Genomic DNA, 20,816 nt, shown 5'->3' with positions numbered 1-20,816 from the left:
TATCTGGAAAAAAAAAAAAAAAAGGGGTGGGGGGGAAACAATGCCCTTTTTCCATATGTTACTGCACATCTGCAGAACTGTCAGTTCTAGTGAAAATTACTTTCCTAACTCTAGTTACTTGGCTTCAATTCAATTTTACTTAAAGTTCAGAAGCCTCTGTGCCCTCCTCGCTCACCTTGAATTTAGCTCGAGGGAAGTATGTGTGTCCTTTAGCAGCACTTTCTACAGATGCTTCTGTAAAGTGTAATTAGATGTAAGCTTAAATGTGGGACGCTCTTATGTGCACTGCCTCAGGTATGAAAGGAATCGGCTACTCGATGTTTGCATGGAAAACTAAAAACTTGGTAGTTTCCAAAATAAATAACCTGTGGACCAATTTTTTAAAAAAATCCTACTTTGGGCAAACCCTAAAACCTGTGCATTTAGACTCCTGCTGGAATGGTCTATCACGAAGTATACGGAAAGATGTGTTTTGCAAGGTTCTCTGCTGGTGGTGGGTGGGTGGGTGGGGGTTTTTCAGCTGGTAAAACTCATTAGATGGTAACTACTTCTGTAAAAAAAAATTATTTTCTATGAAAAGCAGGTGGAGATATTTTCCTGTGATAAGATTCCCAGTTTTTCTGTGACATGCCATTAAAACATAAATATAGAACAAGAGCAATGTTTTTCTTCCCCACTGTTTACTCTTTAATAAACTAGTTAGATGGTAACCATTGAAAATTATAGTTTCAGTAAATGCAATTAGCAGTTCAATATAAAGGATTTATTCTGTGTAGTTACTTATCATCAGCCCAGCACTTCTAACACAACTCTTCTTTCAAAAACCTTTGAATTGCTCAATCATGATGTATTGTGGTGCTTGTACTGTTCCTTGCAACTTCTGTTTTCGTTTATTGCTCCGTACGACTTGCCGTCACGCATCGTATCCAAAATGGCTTCGAGGCAATGTCTGCAAGTCTGCACAAAGTCAGTTTAAAAGAGAATACTACTGCATATAGAAGAGTATTTCCATTTTAAAATGAAATCTAAACTGACTTTGTTTCTATTAAGTAGAAGCAATCTGTCATATTTTTTTTTTCTTTTCAAAAGGACGAAACCAAAAAGCAAAGGATCTTTTAACTATTAATGATCCTGCAGAGAAGGAAGTGAGCAGAGCTGAGAAGTGTTTTGGAAGTGTTTTCCCACGAGGGGGAGCATTGAGAAAAGAGCATAGAATCCCAGACTGGTTTGGTTGGAAGGGACCTCCCAGCCCATCCAGTCCCATCCCCTGCCATGGGCAGGGACAGCCTCCACTAGCCCAGGTTGCCCAAAGCCCCATCCAACCTGGCCTTGAACCCTGCCAGGGAGCCAGGGGCAGCCACAGCTTCTCTGGGCACCCTGGGCCAGGGCCTCAGCACCCTCACAGGGAAGGATTTCTTCCCAATATCTAATTTAAATCTACTTTCTTTTAGTTTAGAACTTACCCCTGGTCCTATCACTTTGGGCCCTGGAAAAAAAAGTCTCTCCATCTTGCTTCTAAATCCCCTTTAAGAATTGAAAGGTCTTCTTGGAGCCTCTTCCAGGCTGAACCAGCCCAACTCTCTCAGCCTGTCTCCATAGCAGAGGTGCTCCAGCCCTCGGGTCATTTTCGTGGACCTCCTCTGGACCCGTTCTCTGTGTTCAGGAACTTTCAAAAGTCCTGTGCTAATGTTCCTTCTCTTTATTTTCCCTTTTTCATTCCTTAATATCAATTCTTTTCCCCTCGAAGGGAAGCCTAGCACACCCACCAGCCACCAAACCCAGGGCTGTATCCCAGGTCCTGGCCCGGTGCCGGCGCAGAGGATGGCCGAGAGCACATGGGCTCCTGGCAAGGGTGAGGGTAACCGCCGCTCAAAGGCTGTTATTATTTGCTGTTTGTCTTTGCTTTTCGTGGGCTGTTTAATAATGGTCCAAGATGTAAATACGTGGGGGCAAAGATATTTTTCTTTATCAGGGTTCCAGGCTACACTGGTTTAAAGCTGCCATTACAGACTGGGGAGTTGTCCTTCAGAGTCGTCTCTTTATCTTCTAATGCCACATTTTACATTTTTTGCCTTTAAGCAGAAACCTTCTCAGAAAACTTTTATCCCTCGAGAAAACTTATTTGTTACCGCCAGACATCCCAAAATCCCACGTACATGCCTTTTTCCTCTTTGTCTCCTGCCAAACCAAGACTCCCGGGTTTGAACCGTCGTGCCGATGCTCAGGGAAGTAGCTGGAGAGCTCAGTTTTCAGGAGTGAGACTCAAGCGAAGAAGAAAAACCCTAAACTCTCATCCATGTTTGTAGTAAGATAGATCTGGATTTGTATCATCCAAATTTTTTATCTTTCTGAACTTTTAAAGCATTATTTTAAAATGTTATTAGGACAAGAAATGTAAACATAACTGTTTGCTTCGGTTGGTATTTATTAGATGAGAATATTTCTTGTCCTGGCTGGATTTGCATGAAAATACTCCCTTCAGCATCATATGAGGATGCCATTTAAAACAGAGTAATCAAATAATGTCCTGCTGTAATAGGCCTATAAATTGAATGGATTTTCTTTTCCACTTGATAACAGTTGTTTTTTTAAAAGCAAGAAAGTTAGTATTGTTGCAGCACAATACAGCATTTTCATGACATTTCCATGAGCTGTTGCAGCTTCTTTTCTGATAGATCTACTCCCACATAGAAAGCATCAGGAGAAAAATAAGAGAATCTTGTTTTGATTAAATGTTCCTAATGTCAGGCACGTATGTCCTCGTGCCTTTGCTGTGTAAGGAGAGACACTGCTTGTCAGATTAGTAAAAGGAAACAGGCAACAGGTCCAGCTGCTTTACACTCAAATGAGCACAGAGCTTTAATCGTAATGAATCTGGGGCTGTCTGCTTCCACTGCTGCCCCCAGAAAATAGTTACAGGAGGGAAATATCTCTAAAGTAATGGTTTTACACCGAGTGGGAGGATGAAGAGAGGTTTCCTCATCAGTGCTGAATCGTGCCCACGTGGCTGGGGCTGTACGATCCTCGGAACGCGCCGCGTGAGCTTATTCCCCGTTTGGGATGAGCCCTGAGACCTCCTCGCAGGGGGCTCACCACGGTGTGGGAGAACAGCTGCACACAGCTGTCTGCACGTGTGCTGGGCTTCAACGGTGGTGGGCACAGGGGCTGCATCCCACCCCATCCTCATCCCATCCCACCCCATCCCATCCCCTTCCCCATCCCACCCCAGCCTTGCACCAGGTTCATCATGCTGATGTCCATAAAGGTCCATCTTCGGACTTCCCTGCAAAATCAGCAGCAGGTCCCTGACGGGTCCCGGAGTACCCACCTGCCAGAGCCAAGGAACGTGGTGTCTCCGTGTCGGAGGGAAAGGCTCAAGGGCTGGGGGGGAGGCTGGCATCGCCCGCCTGGGAAGGGATTAATGGCAGCCCTGAAAGGTGCAACTGCTTTTCCTATTCCCTGCTCGGGTTTGCCACAGTCCGGACACAGCTGTTTGACAGATCAGTTTTCATTTGGGTGATATGTCCCAGAGGAAGCTTCTGCTGAATTTGTTTTCAAGGGATGAAGGGCTGTGTGCAGGAGGGAGGGCTCTGCCCATACCGATGCAGTTCATGTTGCAGAATTATGGTGCTGTTCTGCGCTTAAAGCCTATTGACCACGGCAAAGCCTCCTGCAAAACTCAGCAGGCTCCAGGAGGGTAATTTCTGCTCAAATTACATGAGCTTTGTTCCAATTTAAATGTAAGTGTATCCTTCAAAACACCATGAGAAAGACCCGAAATACCCTGGGAAAAGGAAAAAGCTTTTCTGGGGTGGGAAATGGCAATGACTCGCTTTATTTCTCTAGAAATTTAATCCCAAGAGGGTTATCTTATTCCATTTCCCAATCCGACACAAAAACGCTCCAAGTCATGCTTTTGGAGTCTCAGCCAGTTTCAAATAACCTTTAATTTAACTAAACAGCTTCTGGATTGTAATAAGATAAGTGAGTGTGAGATTTGCACGTAAAGGTCAAGGGCAGGAGGTGACCGGCTGCTGTTCTGGATCTCTCTGCACAAAAGCCCTTGGAACCCGTCTGTAGCCCCCACGCTGCTAAAGGTATCGGGCCAGAGACGGCTGAAATATTTTTAAATGCCAATATGGGACTTCAAAGCCTTACTTCTCCAGCAGCAGTGCTGGTTTCAGCTGCTTTTGACACCCCTGAAGCTGCTGGCCCCGTGGGCTATTTGCCTCCGGACGAGCCCAGCAAACCCTTACGGCTTCCCTGCGGGATGGATTTGGGTTCCCAGAGTTTTACGTAAAAGCGGGAACCAGCTCGCGTTTCGGTTGCAATTGCTAACTCCTGCTTGGGCACAGTGATTGACGGAGCTTGTGAGCTGAGTTTTTAAAAAACAGCTTTACTTTTGTAGGAGGACGAAACCTCTGCCCGGAGGAGATCTTCAGCTCTGAAGAGCCAGCGGCTTTCGGAGCATTAGGCAGGGCAGCTTGTTGGTGTTAGTGCCTCCCAGATAAAGGGCAAAGCGGGACGTCTGCAGCTTGTTCAGCTGCTCGAGAGGCACAGGTCTATTTCAAATTACTAAAATAACTAAAAAGGATTTTTCCAGATCATGTTTTGCTTGACAGATGATCAAAAGATGCAATTTTCTAGAAATACCGTACGGCTGAGGTCTAACCAGGCCAGCAAATGTAGCCGTGGCAAAACGTAACTTCAAAGATGTAACATCGGGTCTGGTAACGGCTTTGCCGTACGCCCACGGGGTTCCACCGCTCGCCAGCACAGACCTGTGCTGCCGAAGTGCTCGTGTAGCAGGCCTGGAGGTACCAGGGACGGGCTCTCCCGAGCAAGGTACATGAGAAGACCTTCTGGCACTGGCAGAAGCAGCAGCAGCGAGTTAATCCAACCAAGGCCTTAGGAAATGTTTCCTTCAGGACTGAATTTGCAGTGGACCAAAAGCGAGCAAACTCCAAAGGAGAGAATTGGAGAGGACGCAGGCAGGGATTGCCCCTGTGCCTGTCGGACCCGGAAGGGTTTTATCAAAGTCCTAACCCTGGGTCAGAAAAAAAAGCAATTCAGGAAAAGCAAACTTGTGTTTTAACTTAGAACTAGATTTAAGGCAGCTCCTTCCACTTCCCTCTCTCCCAGGAGGAAAACCCATCCCTGCACGGAGTGTGTGTTGCCGCCCAGGCAGCTTGGCTGCCTTTCCGAAACCCGAGGGAAGGAAGGAGCGTGCATCACTGTGTCCGCACAGCGGGGCCACACGTCCTGCGTTATAATGTGGAAGAGGTTACTACAGGCAGATAAATACCCTACAGGGATGTGTTAAATGAACCTGCGAGCGTGAGCTGGCATTATCTGTCAGCTGTTTTCCTGGAACTTGTTTTTTTTTGCTTTCCAACGAGGGAGTTGATATTTTCTTTTCAGAATGAAGATATCTGCTGGGAGCAATGAGGCTTTGTGAAAAACTGCGACCATGAGATGCGCAGCTCCTCTTCTTGGATGGGTTGCTTGGTAATTTGCTGGGTGCCTGTGTACAGCCTCAGGTGGCACCACTGAAAGGTTAGTGGGGTTGGGGGGCTTCAGCCGTTCTTCTGAGATGTCTACTAAAAACCCCCAAACCCTGAAGTCAGCTTCTATTCTACATCCAAACTTTTTTAAAATAAACATAGAAAACACACTCTTTTGCAAAATAAGATGAGGTTAATTGTTCTTTGCTGAAATAGCCTGATTCTGCCTTCTACATCTTCTTCGTCCAGCCTCATGGAGAGCAATGGTGCCACAAACCGTGTTAAGCTGGAGCGAACGGGCCTTCTGCAACACACCCAGAGGAAGGTGTCCCCAGCTCAGACAACAGCTTTGCCCTTGGGGGACAGGGAAGAGGATGCTTTGAGGACCATGCGAGGTCTCTCCCTGTTTCTGCAGTGCCTTCAGATCATTAGCACGGAGGGCTTTGCCCTGGAGCACGGAGGCTAATGTTCCTCTGTGGAGCGGCAATTCGGTAAAATGCACCTGACCTCAAAAGCAGGTCTCTGACACCAGGAATACTCCCAGTTCCTCAGGGAACGGGTCACTGCTGGGGGCACGGGGATGGCGGCTCCCCAGGGCTGGGCTCTAGCAGCTCAGGAGGCAGCTCCAGAGCCGCTGCGCTTTTCAGCGTTTCCACCTAAACTGGGGTTGGGAGCTTTGTCCATCCCCGGTGCTGCTGCTGCCCTGCAGACCGGGGTGCGCAGGGGCTTCGCTGCGCTCCCACCACAGCCACGGGGTTTTGGGGTCACCGCGTCGGTGAAGCAGTACCATGCGGCGGCAGAGAAACAGCCGGCGAGCAGGTCACGCCGGCTGCGTGCGAGTGGAGGAACAGGCCAAGGAGGGTCGTATCGGGCAGGACATCAGGTGCCCGAGGACCAGGCGATGTTCCTCCAAACCCGGGAAGACAGGCACGTGTCGCCTGTCCTCACTGGCTATCATCAAGAAATAAAATTGTCCCTTCGTATTAATAATATTTTGCATTTACAATAAGGAGAAACAACTGCAGAGGGCACCAGCAAGCCACAGAGCGATATCACAACCAGTAATTGTCTGCTGGGCGAGGAGCATCCCCGGACTCCCGCTGCTCCGAGTCCCCGCAGGGCTGCCCTGCTCCCGGGCAGCGACCTGGCACCAGCCTCGCATCTCCTGGTCGGAGAGCGGTCCGGGCGTCTGCTGGAGAAGCTGTGGACAAGCTGGGAAGTGGAGGAGCCGACCGTGGCGGTGTCTGGTCTGAGCCGTGATGGTTTCTGTTGGGTTTCGGCTCTCCCCTGTTTCATGGCAGGAGCGTGGGCACCCGGGGTTAAACCTCTGCCAGAGGCTCAGAGGGAATCCGGGAAACATCTGCAGGGATGTGAAAGGAAGCAGGGAGCACAGCAGCCCCCCGACCCTGTGTGGAGCTGTGGGGACCTCAGCCAGGGGGGTGCTAGTGTGGCCCCATCCGTCAGATCTCCCTCCCGGCAGGAGAGGAGCATTCCTGAGGCCAGCTCCTGCCCCGCGGCTCTGCCTTGCCCAGCACAGCCTGGAACCGCAGCACAGGCACGGAGCAGGCCATTCCCCCTCTCCAATTCCTCCACGAAAAGCCAGTATCATCCTTTCGCCCTTTTCCTGGGCTCCTCTTGCACGCAAAGGGATTTATAGCAGCTTCTGTTTTTCCAGGCAGGCCGTAGCAGATTTGAAATTGTTTCCCATCCCAGATCAAGCCCTTGCAAGTGAGGTGTAAGCCGTGAGGTAAAGGGACTGTTTGCTTCCTCTCTTACCGCTTACACCCGGGAGGGCTCACCTCACCTGGAGGGCAGCCGGGCTGTGTAAATGGATCATGGGGCTCGTTTGCGAAAACTTTACGTGGGGGTGTCACTATTAGTCACTACAGATGGCAACGGAGCGGTTGCATATAGGCATAGAGGTATTTTTAGCATATAGACATTTCTAAATATTTACATCCAGTCACACTGAGCTTTCCTTAAAGCACAAATGGAGGCGAGTGGTGGCTGCATCAGGTCTGGCTGGGGCTGGGCAGGCCCTCCCCCTCCTTCTCCCCTCCTTCGAAACAGCCATAATTTCCTGACAAAAGGGATTGCTCTGGGTGAGTGAAGCACGCCGGGCCGCGGTACCAGCTATGCGGCCAAGGCAGCTGATTTCTCGCCCCTCGCTTTCCTCCTCCTGTTTTCTGCTGCTTTGCTTCCCACTGGGAATGTCCCTCTGCCTGCCCGCTGCCTGCAACGGGCAGCCCCGGCACAGCCGGGACCTGCTGGGGCACTTGCTGGCGGTGCCGGGGTTTGGCACCCCGAAGCGGTTGGATGATGGCTGTTCCTGTCTGAGCTTCACACCCTGAGCAGCCAACAGCGATCAGCTGCCATATAAAGGCCAAAAAAATATAAAACAGCTAAGTTCTTCAAATCCTTTTCTTGCTGTCCTGCCTTTGCTTTTCTGACCCTCAAGGCTGTGCTCATGAAACCGTTCTGTGTAGCACCAGCACTAGAGGTTTTAAGAACAGGAGAAAATAAAAACCTCTCTCATTGTTAGCTGAAGAGGCATGGACGGATGTTGTGAGCTATTCCTGGTCCATCTGGACTTTGCTGCCTCCTCACGTGCTCGGGTCACTGGTGGGACCACATCCCTCACCGGTGCTTGCAGCTGATGAAGGACCGATGGCCCCTCTGGCTCTTGGGGGATTAAAACGCTCCAGCTGAGATCAGCTGGTCGGGGCAGAAGCACTTGGGCAAGATTTGAGAGCCTGCAAAACACAGGTGCTCTGACAGGGTGACCCAACTGCTTCTCGGGATGCGGAAGGATTTTAAGTGTTATTGTTAATGAGACACAAACAACCTCCCCCATAAAGTGCCTGCTGCTTCCCAATTAATGAGTTCTCGGTTCCTTCCTGTCTCCAGCTCTGGAGGTGACTGGGGGAGGCACAAGGTCTGGTTTCTAAGCTGAAGCCAAAAGCCTCCGGCTCCTCTCAGAGAGGCTTTCAGGAGATCCCGAGGAATAAATAGAGGCAACAGCAAAACATGAGCTACAGGTTAGTGCCCTAACACCTCCCCTGTGCAGGTTCTTCTGTGGGGCTGCAATCAGGAGGAGTCTCAAAGTGTTTGTGAGCACCATCCTGCTGCTGAGTGCTGGGATGCTGCTGCCGGTCGCCCACCTCCCGGTCGCCCATCTCCCTGGCACCCAGCTGAGGTGTCTGTTTAAAACACTCCCGTTCCTTCCTTTCCCCTGGAAAAAACAACCCTGCAGGACAGCCCTACCCAATCCCGGTGCTGGCTGCGGGGCCGGGGAGCGCCCAGCGCCCTTCCCACCATCACAATGCCGATGCCAACGCTGAGCACCTGCCCTGGCCCCGCAGCCTCTCCCCACCGCCCAGGCTGCAGACACCAGGACGGTCGGCGTGTCCCCAGAGCTTCAGTTTCAGCAGGTTCCCGTCTCATTTGGTTTTCCAGGTCTTCCCTCGCTTGGGGAAGCCTTCCCGGCGGAGCTGGCTGAGCTCAGCACCAGTTTCCAGTGATGAACATCCGCGAGCTGCTTCCTTCGACTGAGCCGTGCTGACGGACAAGACCTTGGGCTCAGTTTCTTTTAGAAGGCCTCGTTATTTTAGCTACGTCTAATAGTTCTGCTTGGCACTTGCCTTTCCAATTCTCTCCTGTCCCCTGTCCCACCACCCCCACATGGGCCCAAAGAGCCCAAAACACTGGGGCAAGTAACGGTGCAGACTTTGCAGCTGCAGGGCAGGGTGTTCGGTCCGACCACCCTCCTTTCATCTTCCCCTGGTTTAACACCAACTGCCCTCGGTCTCCTTTTATAGTCACAAGCCTTCTTCACAACTTTCCCGCTGGATCCTAGCCCGGTTCTTTCCCACGTTCTTTGTTACCCGCTAAAAGGGAGCTCTCGCGTCTTGAAAAACGTTTTCTTAAATCACGCCTGCCATCTGTCTCCAGAAACTGGGCTGGATCCAGCTCCCCTGATGGACGCGGTGCGGTGATGGCTGATTTAATCCTACCTCTGAGAAAGGGGGGTGAGAAAAGGCTATTGAAAAGACGCTGGATGGAGGTGGGAGACGAGGTGTGGACCCTGGTGCCTCCCCAGGGCACGGCCAGCCTCGAGGCTGCCTTGATGGCCATGGTTTGCATGGCTGACCTCTAGCAAAGTCGGATGTTTATAAATGAAAGCATAAACTGAAAACCTACGGAGAAACAGAAAAATTTTCAGGGAGGTTTTATATTTACAATTGGTCCTGAAAAAACCCAGGCAAAGTCGTTTGGAAGTTCAGTTTCGTGGATGTCAGGACGGTTTGAACAGGAGCTGCAGCTGCAGGCTGGAAACCAGCAAAATTTGGGAGGAAATGTCTTTCATTAAAGTCAGTATTTCTGTAATGTAAATAGTCAACTGACCAGGTTTAAATATTACTGTGAAGGAGCAAGTGGCCTGGCTAAGGGCCTTAGTTCACCCTGTATTTACACTAAACTTAAATTGTCTTCTGGTTTGGTCTGAGCCACCCGTGCAGCCCCTGAGCATCCCGGGCTGCTCAAACAGCCTCCGGGTACCAAACTGCTCAGCAGAGCTCTGAAACCTGCACTTTAGGGTTGATTGGCTCCAGAACCAAATTATTTTTCCAATTAACTTCATCAACAGCATCTTGAGAGTGAAGCCCGCACCATGTGAGGGTTCTCCATTGTCCCAAATCCGCCTTCTGCGGATTTATCATCTGCTAGTCCAAAAAACGGCAAGTGAAACCTGTGAGCAATTCTTTCCCTGTTCAGTAATGACGAGCTGCAGATTACAATAGATGTCAGGAAACTTAGCTAAAATCCTCTTTTAAAAGTGTATTGTTTGTTCTGTTTCCTCTGTGGAAAATATAGGGAAAAAATACTTAGGAGTGTCTGTATGGGGGGGCTGGGTCAGCGAGGTGCCCTGGGGGCACGGGGAAAGGACGGCTTGTGCGAAGGACGGCTCACACGGCTTGCACGGCTCGCACGGCCCACATCTGCATTTGCTTACTAAAGCAGCTCAGCTTGACCCCCAGCGCAGTTTGGGAACGCTGGAGCGGATAAATCTGAAGTCGCGAAGGTGAGGGCAACCTCTTCAGCAATTTTTGGAACGGCAGCTCTGTGCTGCGTGTCGCATTGCACGGTGTTGCCCAAAGCAGCTAGTTTCTTCCTCCATCCTCAACAGCCCGGTGATTTCTGCTCTTTTTTCGGTGGCAGCCCCTGGTCCCCCGCTCCGGTGCTGTGACACGCGGAGCCCAGGGACGCTCCAGCCGAGCTCACCTTGTGAAACATCACCCACGTGCTTGCCCAATGCCCCTCCTGCAGCAGTGACAGCTGAATATATGTATGGTACCTGTATGTGGGTATATATATATGTACCTAGATACGGGTATATATATATATATAGGTATATATATATGTACCTAGATACGGGTATGTGCAGAGACGGGGGCCAGCAGGTCTCCGTCAGCCTGAGCCGCCGGCCGAGGGAGGTACAGGCTACACCACACACCCAAAAAGACTCTTCAATGGCACAAACTTTTAAGAACAGCTCTTTTGAAAGAGGCGACATAGCGCCGGTATCGGTTGCTGTTGTAATTAAGCTTGCCTACATTTGTATAAATGTACACTCCTCCCTTAAAAACCAGCCCTCGGCTCCAGTGAACCCAGTGCCGACGTCCAGCCGGTGCTGGGAGGTGACCAGGCTGCAGGAACAAAATTCCCTGTAGCCTCCGACAGCTTAGCAGAGAAACCAAATGTCTTTCAATTGGGCCAAGTAAAACCGAGCGGCCAAAGGTCGGGGAGACTTCGACCCCCCCACCGCTGCGGTTCACAATGAGAGGGAATCCCCCCCTTTACTCTGTGCCAAACGAAGCATGCGAGGTTTGCAGCGCTGGTCCTCAATGGGGGCTTTCTGAAGTAATGAACCAAAAGTATCTTGGAATGACAAAGGGAATGCACCCTGGTCACCACGCATCCTGGATCTCTAATGAAAAGCGTGATTTAGGGCTTTCCGTCTGTCAGTGCTGTCATAGCCAGGGCTCTCGGGGCGGCTCGGAGGGGAAGGCTCTGCCGGCGTCTCCGGTCACACACACGCGTGTTCTCGGCGTGAGCGGTGCATCGCCGGCAGGGAAGCCGGCAGAGGATGGCTTCCTTCTGCTCCGCCGGAGCCTGGCTGGAGGACAGCGGCCGTGGAGCTCGGGGACCTCTGCGGTGGGCACTGACATATTCTCGCTTTTTCTCTTTCATACGCTGCTCTAATTAACCTAGCAAAAAAGCTAAGCCTGCTTTCCTGGCCAACCGTCCTTAGATACCACAGGGAAAAGCACCTTTCAAGCATCTTTTGATTCATCATTACTTTCCTGCTTTCCTTTGCGCACTACTGCAGCCGATATCTCTAAAGTAACATGCTTCTTGTGTCAACACATTAATGAAAGCATCCTTAAAAAAAGAAAAAAAGGCAATTCTAGTTAGTTCCTGGGTTACAAGGAGCAAGTGAACACGCGGATACTAACAAAGCCGAGCAGTAAATGTCCAGATCTGCTGCTGGAAGGGTCTGGCTTTGCTGCGAGAGGAAGCGAGGAGCTCTGCACACCCGTGCTCCTGCGTCCCCTGGCTTAAAGCAGATTCTGCCATCAATGTCAGCGCTCCCGACGGCAGGACCAGAGACTCAGCACTGCACCAATTCTGGACAGTTTTTCATTTACAGTTGCAGTCCATTTTCCAAGCTGTAGGTGTCTCACTGAAAGGAAATGTTGCAGGTATTTAAGCGAAACCAGCGTGATTATTACTTACAATGCAATTTATGTGCTCGCAGGAGGCCTGGCTCATTATGTGGTGAAAAATCAGATGAAATGCCCTTCCAGGAGGGATCCCCACACTGCGATACAAACTTCTCCAGCCTCAGCACCCACCAGAAACCTCCGCGGTTTGGAGCCGCTGGGCTCGGGGGGCTGGCCACGCTTTTGGTTTACATTAATTCCTGCTGCTCCCGGGCTGAGCGCTTGGGAACGGGCTCTGCTCAGCCCTCCCCAGAAGCACGCCCCGGCCCCGCCGCTGTGTTGTGACAGCTGAAAGTCATCGCAGAGCCAGGGCGCCCACCTCTGCTCTGCACACCCCGCAGCTTCAGACGTGTCGGGGTCAGCCCTTCTTGAAACAGAAAGCTCTCTGGCTTGAAACAGAAAGTTCTTCCCCTGTGCCGCAGGGACCCGACGCGGCCAGGGCTGCAGGGACACGAAGGCGCTGGTGGGCATCTGCTCTGGCTGGGGGTGCTCAGGGACCGGCTCCACGCGAAGGTGCGTGGCACGCCGCCGGGCTAACAGGAAAACCCGTGTGCCGCACGGCACGGCACAGCACAGCACGGCACGCGGCGCACAGAGCTCTCGCGGACGCTCAGTGCTTTTGATTTGGGGCCCGTTTCGTCAGCGTAAACCCCAAGGTTTGCGTTCGGCCAGGCTGAAGCATTTTCAAAACAGCAGCTGCTGTTATGGGTCTTCCCCTCGGCTGCAATCGCTTCTCCGGCGTTCCCGGACGGTGCCATGGGTTTGGCTGGGTGTCCTGCGGGACGGATTATCCCGCGCCCTCGTCGCGGCCGTGCCCCCGCGCGTGGGCAGGTACGGCGGGAGAGGCTGGCCAGGCTGGGTCACCGCTGCCAGGATGGGACCGGCAGAACCGGCGCTGGCACCTCCGCACCGCAGAGGCTGAAGCCTTTCGACCTGCGGCTCACCAGCGGGCTGCCATCGGCCCAGCTCGCGTTCCAACCACACGAATCCCAGCCTTGAGTGATTTTCAGATGCAAACTGATCGCCCCTTTCTGCTGTATCCACACCCCCGCTGCTGCCAGTACCTAAACTGTCTCCACTTAACTGCGCTTTCAGTGAAAAATCCCTCGAAATTCCCCAAGGGGAAGAGAAAATACGAAACCCTTCCATTTCCTTCAGTAACTGTTTAATTTAACACACTCACGAGCTACAGCCGTTAAGCCCCAACACATTTAGCGTCTATCCCTCAGCAAAACCTGGGAGCGTGACGAAAGCACGGGACGGATGGTGCCGCGGAGAAGGGACGCAGGACTGAACACAGGCTCTTCAAACAAAAAAAATTTACACCACGTCGGAAAGGAATGAAACACAAATAGTGAAATCACAGCTTGTGTTTTACATACAAATTACACGCAGGAATTTCCCTCGTTCTGGGGCTGGACGTTGTTCCTGACAGCGCGGGTGAAGAAGGAACGCGCCCTGGGCTGTGTGACCGCATTGCGCGGCGCGGCCGAGGCTGGGCTCCAGCCTTTCTCCGTTCAATGCGAGTAGGGTTGCCTTCACGGTCCCCCAGTTTTGGGCATCCTCAGTCACCTGAAGAGTAATACGGAAAAGAATTCCTACCGAAATGCTCCTGACCCTCCTGTGGGGACCAACTAACAGCAAATCCTCCCTAAGACAGGGGGGGATTAACATACGACACCCCCGGGCCGGGCGGTAAGGGCTGTGCTGGCCGAGTGCCGCTCCTCGTACAATATCGGATACTCTAGTTAAAAGAATCAACTAACCTTAACAGAGGTGAATCTATGTAAGCAGGAAAAAAAGGATTTTAGCTTGTAAGAACACAGAAAAACACCTTAACCAACCATTAAACTGCTACGCCATAACTGCATACAGAAATCCAGGAGCGTAAATACTTTGCTGCTCCCGAGGAAGGATGCAGCGAAGGGGATGCTGCTCACCGCCGGGGCCAGAGCAGTTTTCCCTCTCCTTCACAAATCCACGCAAGGGAATGCAGTGTTGGGCTCCAAACCCCAGGTATCACCTCACTCGTGCCTTGGTGGCCCTGACATCCCCTCTGCCCCAGCGTCACACGGGCGACGGCTTTGGCAGAGGAAGCCAGCAGCGCGGAGGCGAGGGCACGGAGCCTCTGCACACCCTGCGAGCCCAGGGCTCGGGGGGTAACTGAAGCCAATACTTTATTCCTCTGCCCTCTCTCCATTTGTTAAATTACTGCCGTTTAGCTTCAGCGCGTAAACATTTTAATGAAAATTACAGAAATGGGTTGCCAGCTTCAAGTCCCTTAAGGAAAGAAACAACTAATCGGAACGGTCGGCTGTACTGGTGGAATGCTAGATGCTCACTTCATATGTATAAAAATAATAATACAAGTCAAGAGTTTCGTGCTGGCCTGCCAACACCATCAAGAGGCTGAAAATGTCAAATGATAGCACCATAAGCATTTCTGAGAGGTCTCCCCCCAAATTATTGCTGCTTTCAATCTCCCTTCCCCAAAAGGTTTCCCCGCCAGTCGCACAACGGCAGCGTGACGCCAGTGGAGGGTCCCGGCTGCCCCGGCATCTCCCGTGGGACCGGCGGGACCTGCACACCCTGCCCACGCCAGACCTTATTTTTCAGACCGATGGTTTGAGCACCGTTATAGTGTAGCACAAATAAAAGAAATCAAGCCTTCCCCGTGTTTTGACAGAGCACCGCGCGGCTCACGGGCGGCACCGTCCAGCGCTGCCGCGGGACGAAGCAGAGCCGCAAGTCCTGGCTGTGACCCAGCTCCCTCCTCCGCTGCTCCGGGAGCCGCCGCGGGGCCTGGCGCTTCTCGCCCTCGGGGACGGTCCTGTCACCTCCTGGAGGCCCGCTCGTCCCCGCGGTCCCGGTCGGGAGCCGCGCGGTGCCCGTGCTGGCGGCAGCTTCGGCAGCACTGGAGATGGACCGTCGGGAGGTGGCACCTTCCCAGGACACGCAGGGTCTGGCAGAAGCCGAACGTCAAGCGGTCGCGCTCGCAGACGAAGCCTGGAGGGGAGACAAGAGGACAAGGACAGCGTTATTGCCGGTGTCGCCGGCGCGGTTATCAGGCGTTTGATGAGAGAATCGGTGCGCGGTTGGCAGAGACACAGACAGACCTCAGCAAGTGCGGAGCCCACCCTCATCTGGGTATGGAGCATCCTCATTACTTCTAATTGCCAGCGGAAATAACACCTCTGTTGTTGTCTACAGTTCTGCAGCATCTTCCCAGGGTAGAGGAACCACATGGGGGAGCGGGGCTGAGCCCAGGACTCGGTCCCTGGGGAGGACGGTCAGTGCTGGAGACCTGGGAGAGGTGACAAACCTCCCCGCAATGCCATCTCCTCCCAGTGCCCAGACCGTCCCCACAATGCCAGCAGAAGGCGGCAGAAAGGTGATAATTAATTTTTCTTTGCCCAGTGTTTAGATTATTTTGAGAACCCGCATCGTCTGGTTCGTTTCCTGCAGGTGTCTCACAACCTCAGAACAACATTGGCGATACTTTGAGGATGGGCTTTGTCTTGGGAACCGCTGCTCCAGTGCCAGCACCCAGCCCCGCCGGGGGGGCAGCGCCTCGGCCAGCTGCAGCGGCGGCCGTGGTGGCCACGGGTCGCAGCCCGGCCACCCCGGCTGAGTCACTCGCAGGCTGAGCAAACTGTTTGCAGAAACTGTTTCCTCTCTGCAAACAGTCTGGAAATCACAAATCCCTCTCCGGGGCCGGGAGCGCGACGTCGGGGCGTTTGGTCCAGCGCTCGGGTTCACAGCGGGGGGGGGGGGGGGGGGGGGGGGGAGGAAGACGCGAGTGCTGCCCCAAAGAGACCTTGCCCTTGGGGTGCGATAGGGCGAAACAGCCCACCACCCCGAAACACCCTCACACCTGCCACCGCATGCAAACCACGGTGCCGTGCATCCCACGGGATGGGGCGAGGAGGAGACGGCCCTCCCCTGCGCCGGCAGCAGAGGCTGCAGAAATCCCGGCTCCATCGCCAGCCAGACCGGGCTCAAACAGGCTGCAGCTTGGCTTAGTTACAGCGGCGGAGACCCATCACCAAATACGCACTGTTTATCTGTTGATAAGCGTATATAGTTGGTTTGCTTTCATTTTTCATTTCTTCCTTTTCTATTTCATATCAATGAGTGCGTGCGCCTCATTGAGCCTCCAGCGTATCACCCAGTTGTGAGAGACTCATTTAAATCCCATCAGCTCTGTCTAATTCTACCTCCGTGCAAGTGATTGAAATAAATGCCGGCTCTTCTCTGAAGAAGGGCAGAGTCGATGCTCCCCGGGGCAGACGCGCAGGGCTGTCACCCCCGGTCCCCCCCCGGCTGCCTCTCTCTGGGGCACCCTCTGCCCAGGACCACGCTGAGCAGACACAGAAACGGGGCAAGAAAAGGGGCTTTTCTCTTTCTCAGGACACTTTTCTGCTGAGGAAACACCGGGACTGAGCCGGGGGAGCTCTCGCTGACCATTGCTCCTCACCACCTCCCCTCTGCACACAAAAGGCTTTGCTCAGGGACAGGCTGCTGCCCCGATTCCCACGGGGACAAGCCGACCCGCAGCGGTTAATGCAAAGGACGCAACAGATGCAGAACAGAGACTTTTCCCCCAGTCTGGGATTTCAATCACAGCCCTCACCTCCCTCCAGCCCGTCAGTAAGGCGGTCACTATACTGGTCTAAAATTTATTTTCTATTTCAGTAGAGGTATTTCCTCCCTTCCTCTGGAGGAACAGCTATGTCTGCCCAGCAGCAGTGTCCCTGAACAAACCGTTTCACACAGAAGCTGCTGCCTGCCCGTGCTGTCGGACCCAACGGCTGCTGATGGACTGGGACCGAGTGCTGGATCATGGAATCAGGGAATCCCAGACTGGTTTGGTTGGAAGGGACCTCCCAGCCCACCCAGTGCCACCCCTGCCATGGGCAGGGACACCCTCCACTAGCCCAGGTTGCCCAAAGCCCCATCCAACCTGGCCTTGAACACTGCCAGGGAGCCAGGGGCAGCCACAGCTTCTCCGGGCACCCTGTGCCAGGGCCTCCCCACCCTCACAGGGAAGGATTTCCCCCTCCAGCCCCTCTCCAGCTTTCTCACCAGAGCGGAGCAGAGGGGGAGAATCCCCTCCCTCGACCTGCTGGTGATCCTGGCCCTGTATCGCACTCCCGGGCTGGGGGTTTGGTCCGACCCCCTGGATGTGTGTGTGTGGGGGGTGATGCAGGTTTTTCCTGCTGGTTGAGCAGAGCGGACGAAAAATTGCCCCCAGAGAGGGCTGGGCCGGGAGCAGCACACGTCCCCAGACCCGCTGTGAGCAGCCACGCCGTGCGAGAGCACCAGAGCCGGCGGGGAAGAGGGAAATGTTTGCTTGTGCGATGCTCCATCGGGGTCTCGGGGATGGTATTCCCTGGGAGCAGCCCTGCGGCTCCCCACGGCATCCCTTGAACCCCCAGGCCCTTTCGCATCAGGACATTCGAGCACGGGAATACACGTGCTCCCGTCTGCGCAGGACAGGGCTGTCTCAAGCGGGGATGCTGGAACACCTCTGGGGTGTGTGACGAGGGAGAAACGCCTGAGCGCATGTCAGCCCGGAGAACCCCCCCTCCTGCCCCCAACGGCTGGTGACGGCAATACCGGGGTGCTCCAGCTGAGCCGTGCCTTAAAACACGCTGGTTTAGCTCCGGCTCAGCACGCTCATCTCAGCCTCCTCTCCCCTCGTGCAGGATTCGGTGATCACTGACTGTTCCCCGGGGCACGACCACTGGGTACCCCCACCTGCCCAACACGCGCTTCCTGCGGGATTTATACACTCGTGGTGTGTGAGTTGCTGGTTTTGGAAGCGATACTGAGTAGGAGAGATGGAGAACACAGCGAGGCTCCCGGCTGGCACGGACGGGGCTGGCGTGCTCCGTGGGGTTAATTATTCACGGTGTTGCACGGAGCAAGTGTAACAGCAGTAAAAACTCCAAGGCGTGTAGAACCACTCAGCTAAAAATACTGGATGGATGGATGGGAACGTCACCCGCGTTTCAGAGGGTCAGTGCTGCAGTCCCGGGGTGATGCTCCTGGGGGATGCTGTGCTGAGGCAGACCCCCGCCGAGAACCTCGGTATTTTTAGCACGCTACCGCTGCGCCTTGCTGGGCTTGTTTCTGTTCACGAGCCCTCTGCTTATCGCAACGCTCTTCCTAGAAAGCTATTTATGGAGCGCAACCAAGTTGCCTCCTGCCTTCCCGTGAAAGAGCTGTAAAGGCTGGGCTTCTGGAGCCTCTCCTGAAGGTCGCTTTCCGCCCAGATGTGAAGGTTGAGCTCTTTTCTGATCCCTTTCCAACGGTTGACACCCTGGGCGCTGGTAGGAAATTCCCGTACCTGCACTACCCAGAGCCGTCCCCAGGCACAAATAAGCCCATCGGTCTCCTGCCGGGAGTTATTTCTCTTTGTACCGCACGTTATCTGCAAAGGTACGAGCCTGCTGCGGAGTAACGGCTGGGCTGGGCTGAGCGGAGCGGGGAGAAGAGCCAGCGCCCTTGGCTGGAGGCATCGCTCAGCGCTCTGCTGACCTTCCACGAGACCCCGCGGCAGGACTCCGGCTTCCCAAAGCATTGCAATAAAATGAAGTCAATGGGAGCTGTTGAGCGCTCATCATTTTTCCAGATCGGGCCGTGCTTCGGGCTGATGTAGCGTCTCAGCGTGGATGCGTGCGCGGGGTCGAGCTCAGGTCTGAGAATCTTGGCTGAGCTCGTGATTCCTCCCTGGAATTTGGTCTTGGGCAAAGGAAGCTGTAATAAGCACTTAATTTGTCAGCTCTTCAGAGAGGGTCCCTACAGAATTGACCCAATTTTCATTTAATCCCTTTACTGTTATTTTTTTCTATTAACAATTTTTTTTTTTATAATCCTAACACTTCATTTGCTCCAGTGTTCAAAACTATGCCAAATTTTAGTCTAAAGAAATAGCTTAAAGCAGGGCTTTTAAAATCCAGGCTAAGTCAGCACATTAGAAACTGAAAACCCCCACTTTTTGGGGTTGTTTTTTTAAGTTGGCGTGGAAGTCGCTTTAAATTTCATTTAAGCTTCTGCCATACAGACCTAAGCATTTACTTTTATGCTCGGGAAAAATAAACTTCCTGGAACAGGTTTTGTAAAAACAAGGAAAGGTTGAGCTTAGAGCTGAGCTAGCAAAACCAGAGAATTAAGCCGCTGACCTCTGGCCTTCGGGATGCTCTCAGAGCCAGCGCCGAATTTAACGAGCATTATCCCAGGGTCCTGCTCCGGGGCGCGCGGTGCGCTCCCCTGGGAACGAGCGCTGGCGAAGGCAGCACGTTCCATCGCAGGCAACGCCGGAGCCGCGGCGGCTGCTCAACGTGCACGCGGTGTGTGCTCCGCTGCCAGGTTTGCCTGCGCAGGCAGGCACCGACACGGCCGCAGCGTGGAAAACTGGGGGAAAAGCACTAAAACCCACCAGTTTTCAGGTCTTAGCCTGCTGCTCTTGAAACGTCTCGCTCAGCCCCAGCACCGTCACGCGGCTCCGTTGACGCCCCCGAGCATCCAGCCTGGGAATTACAGACCAGAGGGAGGAAAACGCCGGTGCTCTCTAAGAGGTTCAGAGGGATCATCCATTTTTCAGAGTCTCTGGATCCCACAGAGAGAAATTCTCATTTCCGAAGAGCTGCAGCAGAGCCAGGACTCTCCCTACGCTCTGCCTCGTCTTCCCTTTCCTTCTCACGAGCGCAGGGAGGGGGAGAAAAACCCGCCTCTGCTGAAACGAGTCACTGAACATGACCCCTGCCTTCCTCTCCAAAATCCAAAACCGCTTTAAATGCGCCGTGTCCGGCGGTTCCCGCAGCCAGCCCTGCGAGGAGCAGTCGGGCTTGAGCAGACAGCCGTGCCACATCCGAGTCTTTGCTCGTTCGGCCTTTTTTTAACAGGAGGCTTAGGCAGGGTAACGGTGCTCAGCGGCAGCACTGAGCCCTCCTCTATTTCAACACAGAGGGAAAGCGAATCCAGGCAGGATCCCCAGCGCACGACTGCACGGCCGAGCACCGGTCTCCCTCCAGCCACGGGTGAAGCACCGTTTCTGCATTTTTGTCCTTGCTTTCCCCATTTTTAGCACTCCAAGGCCAAGACCCTCTCTGCTGAAGGTCTTGCTTCTGCATGGAAAACTATGTCTTTGATGTATTCTGAAGTTAAAAAAGGTTAAGTAAGGGTTAATATGTTGTTGTTGGGATTAGGCTTTGCCTCCTCCCTGCCAGGCCCTTACGGAGACGGTGGGAAGAGGCTCCTGGCAGAGACACCCAGGCTGCAGCCGCCGGGTCCCTTGGGTGCCCGCACCCAAGGCAGACGAGCAGCAGATTCTTGTACCCTCCTAATTGCTTGCACTGGCCGCTGAGGTCCATTGCGATTTACGCTTTCTAAAACTTAAATCTACTCAGCAGTTGCCAAGAAGGAGGGAGGAGAAGCATCTCCCACCGCTGGAGAAGAAGCATCTCCCCCAACCGGAGAAGAAGCATCTCAGGAGAAGCATCTCCCCCAACCGGAGGAGAAGCAT

The 20,816-nt window shown here is 53.3% G+C and overlaps 1 protein-coding gene across 2 annotated transcripts in view; it reads right to left on the bottom strand.

The window, feature by feature from the left end:
- Positions 1 to 13,442: 13,442 nt before the first annotated feature.
- Positions 13,443 to 20,816, bottom strand: part of ADAMTS7 (ADAM metallopeptidase with thrombospondin type 1 motif 7) — a 53,582-nt gene continuing 46,208 nt past the window's right edge. For both annotated transcript variants that reach the window (XM_075764538.1, XM_075764539.1), the window contains one exon: positions 13,443 to 15,292. In XM_075764538.1, coding sequence (XP_075620653.1) covers positions 15,120 to 15,292 — 173 coding nt within the window. In that variant the 3' untranslated portion in view covers positions 13,443 to 15,119. The remainder of the gene's footprint in view (positions 15,293 to 20,816) is intronic.

This window comes from Balearica regulorum, chromosome 12 (assembly GCF_011004875.1).
Source record: "Balearica regulorum gibbericeps isolate bBalReg1 chromosome 12, bBalReg1.pri, whole genome shotgun sequence".
In the NCBI taxonomy this organism is placed as follows: domain Eukaryota; kingdom Metazoa; phylum Chordata; class Aves; order Gruiformes; family Gruidae; genus Balearica; species Balearica regulorum.
This window is presented reverse-complemented; position numbering and strand designations above follow the sequence as displayed.